This window comes from Vicia villosa, unplaced genomic scaffold (assembly GCF_029867415.1).
Source record: "Vicia villosa cultivar HV-30 ecotype Madison, WI unplaced genomic scaffold, Vvil1.0 ctg.001128F_1_1_3, whole genome shotgun sequence".
Classification (NCBI taxonomy): Eukaryota; Viridiplantae; Streptophyta; class Magnoliopsida; order Fabales; family Fabaceae; genus Vicia; species Vicia villosa.
Genome location: NW_026705495.1, coordinates 13829 through 24096, shown reverse-complemented (window position 1 = coordinate 24096; position 10268 = coordinate 13829). Strand labels below are relative to the sequence as shown.

Here is a 10268-nt window from a genome sequence, read left to right as displayed (position 1 = left end):
ACCCACCCTGTTTTATGAAAATAAAACAGGGGCCTCTCGAATATTAGAGAGTGTAAGTCCCATTTCTTTTCTTTTTGTACAGTTTTTCTTCCAACAGAATAAACTTCTTTCAAAACAAACTTTCAAACAGTTTTTCAAAAGCGAAACCTCGCGCTCTGTTAATAAACAATCAACCATGTTTTGTAAATAAAACACGGGCCTCCGCATAGGTATAAGTCCCAAGCCCCTTTTGTACATACCCACTCCAGTACATGAAATTGGGTATTTCATCGTACGCCTTTTTGTACATATCTCAATCAGTTTGATTTTTAACTTTGAATAACAAACCAAAAATGAAGGTTTTTCTTTAAATCTTCCCAAAAAAAATACTGTGGGCCTCCATGTAGGTATAAGTCCCATGCCCCTTTGTAAATACCTGTTTACATAGCTTTGAATAAATTCAAGTGGACCTCTCCTCGAGTATGAGTCCCGAGCCCCTATATATACAAATGGAGCATGCTTACAGGTATATTTCCTTCATAAACTCCATTATATACACACACTTTGTCATATATATATATAATTGTTCATACCTGTTCATGTTTGTTAATACTTGTTCATGTTTGTTCATATGTGTGATATGTGTGCTTGTTCAACTTAGTACAACACTAGGTTCCCCATAGCCTCCTATTGGGCTTCGTGCAAAGAATCTCCACTAGTTTAGGTTAGGACATAGAGTATGGTTTCCCGGTGAAATCGCTCTAAGAGCTCAGACCAACTATACCATGCCTCCCCTTGGGCTTTGTACAAACGAGTGACCCTCCCATAGCCTCCTCTTGGGCTTACAATGCAAGGACCCTGGATTGTCCCTCCCATAGCCTCCTCTTGGGCTTACAATGCAAGGACCCTCGGATAGCCTCCTCTGGGGCTTCGTACAAGGACCCACGGGCTTCTTATAAGCATCCCCAATATCCAAAACAAATACCCTAGGAGATTAGACATTTATCATCTCTATGATAGGAGTATCTCTTCTATATCATCACAAACAATCAATCAAACCTTTTTTGCCACAAGGCTGGCTAATCAATCAAACCTTTTTTGCCACAAGGCTGGCTAATCAATCAAATCTTTGGCCACAAGGCTGGCTAATCAATCAAACCGTTTTGCCACCATACTGGCTGATTAATCAAAATTTTTGTCACAAGGCTGACTTCATTGAAACTTTTGCCACGAGGCTGGTTGATTAATCAAAACTTTTTTGTCACAAGGCTGACTTCATTGAAAGTTTTTGCCACAAGGCTGGTTAAACAACAAAAACATCTTTATCATTCTAAGCACCCTAAGTGGCATGGCCCCGGGCTTATAATGAAAAGATTTTCAAACAAAATCAAACAGATGTATGTGATGATATAGATTAGATACATCTAGCATTTAGACGACATTTGTCTCTTATCCTTTGCTTCCACTAGCATAAGTGGGAACTACGATTGCTCTGACTTTCTCAACATCCCTTTGAGAATACGTAGGCACAAGGTCGATCCTTGGCGAGCAAAATAAAACAAAAAAAACCATTTAAACCTTAGCACCCGTAGACCCCGAGCTACAGATGCTCTGATTCCCTCTAAGGGATATGTATGCAGAGGATCGCGATGATCTTTGCGAGCATAATCAAACAAACACCTTAGGTCCCACCTATTTCACAAGAACCTCTCAAGAATGGAATAAATAAAACAAAGAAACCTATAGAGTACTATAGATACGTTGGGTGCTAATACCTTCCCTTCGTATAACCAACCCTCTTACCCAAGATCTCTCCCACACTTTTAAGGTTATTGCAACTTTTTTCCTTTTCCTCTTTTGGAAACAATAAAAAGTTTGGTCCGTACAAAAGAAAAATCATTTTTTGAGCACTCGAGCCCAAAGAAGGCATCAGGTGTCTCATCCGAAAAAAGACAACGATTTTTCCCCGCGACATACTCCACCAAGGAATCTTGCTACCATTCTTCAAGCACTTGAGAATGGAGATTCTGATCTTCCTGCTCCTGAGTATGAAGAAGATTCTTCTAGGGAAGAAGCTGGTGCTGAAGATCATCCTGCTGGGAATATTCCTGTTGAGGAAAATCATGATGATGATCAGACAATGGATGTTGCTGTTGAGATTGCTGTCCCTCTGAACAGAAGTTGTGAAGCTTCTTCTGGTGAACCCTCTCTTCTGGTGAAGACTCTAGAGGTTATTCAGAAGAATCAAGCTGATTTGGCTTCTCGCATGGACAAGCAAGATGATATCAATGATGAGTTTCGCTCATTCATGGTGAAGCAGGCTGAGAGCAATGCTGGGATTCATGACATGCTGGCCAAGATTATGTCTAAGCTAGGCCCGTCGTAGTCTTTTGTGTCTTAGTTGTTTCCTTTGTTCTTGCATCCGTTTTCTATGCATCTCCCTTGTATCTTCTGATAATCTTCTTTTGGAAATCAATGAAAATTATCTTCTTTTCTTTCATATTGTTTGTTTTTCATCTGAATCTTATATATTTTTTGATGTTATGACAAAAAGGGGGAGAAAATGTGATAAATGATCTGATTTATATTATCAGTTGCTGGGAGTAAGTCTCCACATTTCTAACAGAATTTGCAAGTTCTATGTCTTTAAGTATTTTGCAGGATTGAAGAAATTCTAAAAAGCTCAACATGAGAAGCAAAGATATGAGGAAAAGCAATTATATATAGAAACAAACTCATGGAAATTGAAGCAAGCTGAGTGCTATGAAGCTTCAAGATCAGAAGCAAGAAGGAAGAATGTTTTGATATTCTGAAGATAGAATATGCTCTAACACATTCTTATTCCTTATATGTTCGGATGCATGTGTTTGTTCTTAATATGCTCTGAAACATTATTATTTATGCTCTGATACATACTATATGTTCTGATACATATTTTATGTTCTGATTCATTCATGCTCTGACTTTTTTCGTTTAGCTTGTTCTGTAACATTTCAGGATGTAGAGATGCTCTGATGATGCTCTGGTACATTCAACAATGTTCTGATACAATCTAGCATGCAATGATTCAAGAAGAAATTCAAAGCTCTAAAGCTGTCCTATGGAAGCAAGAAGCAGAAGCTATGAATGTTCTGAAGATCTAAGCATATGTGATCGTCTCAACTGAAGTGGAAAATACTCAGGGAAGTCCTTTATTTATAAATTTCTTCCAGTATTAATTTCAGGGGGAGATTATTTATCTCAGGGGGAGATTGTTAATCTCAGGGGGAGACATATTCACACACTATGTTTATATGCTTATGCTATAACTGTGTAATTGTCTTTAGCCGTATGATATTCTGATTGCAAATTCATATCATTTATATATGTTTTTGTCATCATCAAAAAGGGGAAGATTGTTAGAACAAGATTTGTTCTGATCAATATTCTTAGTTTTGATGATAACAATGTATATGAATTTTGTATGAGATAATGTGGTACTCTAATCCTATGCAATTTCCATTTCAGGAATCACATAAAGAGTATGCACAAAATCAGCGCAAGAAGCACTGACTCAGAAGGTTCAGCATGCAACATCAGAACATGGTCTGGAAAGACATCAGAAGATGGTCAAGCAGAATCAGAACATGGTCTATGGAAGCATCAGAAGAACTTGAGATCAGAAGCAGAAGCACTGAAGTCCTCATGGTATCACGCTAAGAAGCACTTCAAGGTCAGAAGACAAGAAGATGCTCTGCACCAAGCTGTTTGACTATGATGATATTCAAACGTTGTTTACACAAACATCAGATCAGAAGCAAGTACAAGATGGCAGGCTACGCTGACTGACAAAAGGAACGTTAGAAGCTATTAAAGGCAGCGTCAGTAGACACAGCGAAAGCAAGGCTCGAGGTAGTTGACAAAAGAGTGAAACATTAAATGCAATGCTGTACGAATCACGCAAAGCATTAAATGCTCCCAACGGTCATCCTCTCAAACGCCTATAAATGGAAGTTCTGATGAGAAGCTGAATACAACACTTTGCGCAAATATACAGAAACGCTGTCAAATTCAAAAGCTCTCAAACTTCATCTTCAGCCTCACTACATTGCTGTTGTAATATCTTAGTGAGATTAAGCTTAAACTTAAGAGAAAAATCACAGTTGTGATAATAGCTTATTAAGAAGCATTGTAACTCTTATAAGAATTTGTTTACATTAATTTGTAAGAACTAGAGTGATCAGGTTGTGATCAGAATACTCTAGAAAGTCTTAGAGGGTATCTAAGCAGTTTGTTCCTAGAGTGATCAAGTTGTGATCAGAATACTCTAGAAGACTTAGAGGTTATCTAAGTGGAAAACCATTGTAATATTGTGTGATTAGTGGATTAAATCCTCAGGTGAGGTAAATCCCTCCAAGGGGGTGGACTGGAGTAGTTTAGTTAACAACGAACCGGGATAAAAATCATTGTGCAAATTGTTTTTATCTTACAAGTTTTAAAGCTACACTTATTCAAACCCCCCTTTCTAAGTGTTTTTCTATCTTTCATGTAGCGTTTCCGCTCATCTGGTATGTTAAAAGACCTCTACAAAAAAACATACGCATAGAGTGTGTTAGTATAAGTAATTTAAACACATTACCGTCAAGATAATATCAACAACCATATATGATACCTTAAGCTCAACCCAAAACATATCTTTTTTCTCGTCCAACTCTTTACTTTTCATATTCCATTTAAATATGGAGATTGGAATATGCATACGAACAAGTGTACCAATGTAGCTTGTCAACTTTGCAGCATTAGTACCAATTGCTTGGTTATCAGGATTCCATTCTATATTATATATTAATCCTTTGTCTCTATCACGAATGATTCCCTTCATAATGGTGATGCCTCGTGCAACTTCTCTTGCTGAAGTACCAGCTGAAAGATTTGTATCTGGAGCATCTCTATCTTGTGAGTTTTCTTGATTACTAGCCATTTGACATGTATAAAAATAAAAATGGATATAAAAATGAAATGACAAATATAAAAATCTATACAAATTCACAATGTTAGTAAGTTCATCACTTAACGATTAACAACAATGATGTCAAATTAACGAAGTATGCACAAACGATATCCAAATCAAACAAACTAAAGTACATTAGTACACTATTACTATTTAAACATGTATACAACTCAAATTGAAATCAAAGTAACTATGTAGAAGTAAATCGGAACCGAAATCGGTGAAATCGGAATAAGTGTCAAAAAAAGAAATTTGTCGGAATTGAACGAAATTTACATGGCTATGGTAAAACATTCTCACGGACTAAAAAATGAAGTCGGTTTTCCGAAATTTAGACCCTAAGCCCGAATTTTCATTATGGACAGAAGCAAAACCGATAAAAAACAGTCCCGAAATGCAAAGAGAAGTGCATGAGCAGCTCCGGAATCGTCAAAATAGTATAGTTACATGTAAAGAAGTTGACAAACGGATACATGGTTCAAAAGTTATGTACAAAACGAGAATATGCACCAAAATCAGATATTTGTGTCATTTTCCGATTAGCTCGAGTTTTGATGTTTGGAAATGGTTTAGCAATTATCTTGAACTCATAGGTACATGACACAAACTTTAAATGACAAGTATTGTAACAATCGGCGCAAAATTGAAAAAAACTATACAAATTGAATATATATATATATATATATATATATATATATATATATATATATATATATTTAAATTTTATTGAATGATATAGGCTATAATTATTCTATTACCTTTTTCACTAACGTCTCTTTCTTTTCTTGGCAGGAATATGTTCTACGCGTCTCTGAAACTTCGCGTAATCAAACACCAAAATACGCTCGAGAACCCCAAAATATGACAAATTTGCAAATTTCAGGTTTAAATCATTCGCACTTGATATATGCATTGCTTCAGCTACGAAGGTAACACCACTATTTTGCATATTACTTTTATCATCCCGTTCTTTGGTATAAAATGTGTATCCATTAATTACGTATGCGCTATAAGAAAACACAACTATACTTGGACCATATGCTAAACATCTCAACCTTTCTGTTACTGAAGCAGGATCTGAACGATACTTTGAATAAATATGTTACTTAAACCACGGTATGAAACTTCAATTGTGCTATCGTACTATCCAATTCTCATTTCTATTCGGATTTGTGGCCTAGAAAATCATGATATTGTGAGGTTTTGTGGCCTAGAAAATCATGATATTTACAAAAACCTCTCTTCTTCCGTTGTTCTAATGGATTAATTTTGGTATTAGGAGGCACTATCATTGGACCATCTTTTACTAACAAATAAAAAATCTCATCACATTTGGTTACATCAAATGTGTAAGTTTTCTTAGGGAACTTATCACTCTTTTCGGTTTCGACTGGGTTCTTTCCATTTGAAGGGGTAAGCATTTTGCAAGAATATGGTGGTGCTTCTTTAAATTCATTCAAATCTACTTCACATTCTTTGAAATCATATGGATCATTGAAGATCTCTGGTTCTTCTTCCTCGGCTTCGACGTAAGCCACCCTCTCTGTCTTATAATTCTTACTAGCTCTGGCCTTTTCAGCTTTCAATCGTTCGACCTGTCGAAACCTATCCGCTAGTTGGGCCATGTCTCTTAGATATTGAGTGTCTAGTTTCTTTCGAATAGAATAATCTAGCCCTCGAGCGGCCATTTCGACCAGTTCATGCTCAGGCACCACTGTAAAGTATCTAGATTTTAATAGACGGAACCTATTCAGGTAGTCATCTATTGGTTATGTAAACTTTCTTTTATTGCTGGCTAATTCTTTAAGACTTATCTTGGCTTGTCCCATGTAGAAATGTTCGTGGAACAACCTCTCCAGTCGAGTCCATGCATCTATAGAATTTGGTGGTAATGTCGTAAACTACGTAAAGGCATTTTTGTTAATGAACTAGGAAAGTATTTTATCCTTAGGTTTTCACTATTTGCTAAATCCCCTGTTTCAGTCAAGTATCTGGCTACATGTTTGACAGTGGATTCGCTAGTGTCTCTTGAGAATTTTGTGAACTTAGGGACCTTATAACCCCTTGGTAACTCTGTTTGCATAATGTAATCTGCCAAAGGGGATGTGTAATTTGGCCTTCGAAGTCCTGTATTCTTGGCATTTTGTGCCATAATTTTTTCAATCATGGTGGTCAGATTATTCTCTACCATCACATTATCTTGTCTAAGCCTATGGACTACTTCGTCTGCATCTTGATTTTTATTAACCATCATCACTCTCCTAGGTTGTTCTTCCTGTACCTCCTGTCGAATCGCTTGTTGTTCCAATCTTACCCCCATGTTTCTTTCGACAGCATCCTGCCTGGGTAATTGGTCCTGGTTAATGTTTGGTTCTTCCTCCTGGATTACTGTCTGATTTTGCCTACGTCGAACAGGCGCTTCAGGGGCACCAAAGAAATCTGCTATTCGCGCCACTTGCGCCGACATTTGCTAGTAGGTTTGTATGTTTTCTAGATTAGTTCTATTAACATTCTGGATTAGGGAGGAGAAGATAGTACTCATTTCTTAGGCAAGGACTCCTACCATGTCATGGTTACTAGCATCCATTTGTTGCCTAAATATTGTATGATTTTATGTGGTCAATGTAGGCAAAAAACCTTGATTCTGGGCATTTCGACCTACATTATTCATACCAGAACCAGATGTTTGGAAGGGCGAAAAAATTGTAACTATTGGTTGTGTGTATGTGGATGTACTATTGCGTAATCCTGACATGAAGGTGGTTGGCATCCCATATTGAGGTTGTTACCTCCAAGGCCTAAAAGTTTCAAATCCTGGTTGCCTAGGGGTTGTAGATTGTGGTTGGGTTCTGGCAAATGTCAAGAGAGGCCCAGTTTGTGCATTCGACGATATGTCTGTTATGCTCGAAGTGAGGGGCATGCTTGTCGAATTATTTACGACCATGGATCCTGTTGATACAGGTATGGCCTGTGAACTAGGGATTTCAGTAGATGCATCAGTCGAACTTGCAACGACTGTGCATGTTCCCTGTGGGGGGCTTTGTTCCCCCTGGCTAGTTGTGTTAACCATCCCTCTTGTGTACTTCCTTTTGGGTATTGCTTGGGTATTGTTGGCTATCTTACCACTTTTAAGGTTCATGAAATACTCACCCAAGTTTCCCTCAAAAGACAAATAACAAAAGACAGATGTTTATAAGAAAACTATAGGTTTAGAACTTTGACACCGTTCCACTGGGCGTGCCAATTTGTTTACAATGATTTATGGTAAAACAACCGCTAGTCTTCCAAATTGAATATTTTGGTAACTTACAAGATCGACTAAATTCATCCTAGGACATGTGTCTAAGTTTAATTATTCCTATAGTTGGATTCATATTCTAGTGTTACTCTGTTTCTATGAAAACAATAAGAATTCTCTAAGCATTATGACTATCTAACAATGTAGATAAAGATGACTTCGACCACAAATTCTAAATGATTAGAATTTAAAGGTTTAAACTGAAAACTTAAAGGAAAGTAGAATAGCATATGAAAGTAAAGACTTTGACTGAAAAAGTAAAGGAAACTATAGTGTATATAAAGTATTTCGAATTGATAAAGTAAAATAACTTTGAAAGATAATAATGGTGTTTCTTATACGTACATTCTCAGTAAAACTCGTTTCTCTATGCTGGTACTTTGAGTGTATTTGATTGATTTTTGTACAAAATGAACACCCAGAATCCTAACATTAAGATCCCTGTTTATATTAGTTCGACCCTAACGGTCTTTCTCTAACGAAATGCCACGTTGCTTTTTGCATGCGCTTCGATTCTCTAAGACTTCCACGTGTCCCTCTGTCTAAAATAAATTACTTTGAATTTCAAAACCTTCCCGCTCGAAGTGGTGAAGTGCGAGTAGCGTGGTTGTCAAAACGTATCTTCAAAATATCTCAAAATATTCTAAGTCTTTCACTTCTTCGACTTTGAAGACATTTTAACTTGGACCCGATTTTGACATAGTAAAATCTTCCTCGTATAAAGAAGCTCGAAATGGCCTTACAAAGCCACTCTCTATACCTTCTTCTTCGAAGCACAATACTTAGAATATCTTGTTTAGGCCTGTCAAAATCTTCAGCTAACAGGGTCGATGAGCGGTTCTCTTCTCCAAGTAGTGTGGATTCCCTGACATAATTGACAAGTGTTAGTTTTTCCTCCTGGAAAACAGTTTGGTATTTCCCCAGCAGGGTCAAGAGATGCCACTTTTCGTCAAAGAAAATATTTCAGAATCTCCCAGCAGATCGACAAACGATCCCCAGCGGAGTCAGTGAATGGCAGTCTCTTTCGGCAAAAGACAGTTCGCTCACTTTTTCGGGCAAAAATAACGACTAGCAGCCTTCTTCATGAAGACAGTTCGTTTCGCTTAAAGATTCCTCAATAAAGTCAGCAAATGGCAGTCTCTTTCAGCAGAAGACAGTTTGCTCACTTTCTTTCACGACAGGGTCAACAAATGGCGGTCTCTCCCAATAGAAGACAGTTTGTTCCCCTAGCAATTGGCAAATGGCAGTCTTTCCCCAAGGAAAGACAGTTTGTCTGTTAAAAATTCAAGAGATCGACAAATGGCAGTTTCTTTAAACAGTTTGTCTATTTCTGGGATGTTTCATCCCCTTCAGAGTTAACAAATGGCAGTTTTCCTCCTAGGAAAACAGTTTGTTAATTCCCTTCAGAGTCGACGAATGGCAGTTTTCCTCTTAAGAAAAACAGTTTGTTGATTCCCCGGCATGAGTCGACAAATGGCAGTTTTTCCTCTTAGGAAAACAGTTTGTTGATTCCCTGGCATAAGTCGGTGAATGTTGGTTTTCACCCCGAAAACAGTTCGTCCGCTTTCAAGCAAAGTCATTAGCCCCTCAAAAGATCATGAGGCCATATGACATTCTTTCAAAGACGTCAAGTCAAAAGGAAAGATGGTGAAGTTTCTCTACTACCATCAAATGGCGTCTCATCTCCAAGTGCTGATGAGAAGTTTGATGAGGAAACAAACCTTTGAAGTTTCTTTACTACCATCAAATGGCGTCTCATCTCCAAGTGCTGATAAGAAGTTTGATGAGGAAACAAACCTTTGAAGTTTCTTTACTACCATCAAATGGCGTCTCATCTCCAAGTGCTGATGAGAAGTTTGATGAGGAAACAAATCTTTGGAAAATTTTCTCTTTATCTGAGATATTGTCCAAACACGACTGAGATCAGTTTCGAGATATAGACATCCGAAACAAGGGGGAGGTTGTTTACCTTTTTCTAAGTGTCAACACTTAGTTAAAGAA

At 37.5% G+C, this 10268-nt stretch overlaps 1 protein-coding gene across 1 annotated transcript; it reads right to left on the bottom strand.

Moving 5' to 3' along the window:
• Nucleotides 1–6842: 6842 nt before the first annotated feature.
• LOC131633479 (uncharacterized) lies at nt 6843–7436 on the bottom strand. The gene has a single exon (XM_058904190.1). It carries the CDS (start codon nt 7434–7436, stop codon nt 6843–6845), a length of 594 nt encoding a protein of 197 aa, XP_058760173.1.
• Nucleotides 7437–10268: the final 2832 nt, after the last annotated feature.

Excerpts from the sequence above, each read along its gene's own strand:
- LOC131633479 (XM_058904190.1), bottom strand. The coding sequence starts at position 7,436 with ATGTCGGCGCAAGTGGCGCGAATAGCAGATTTCTTTGGTGCCCCTGAA.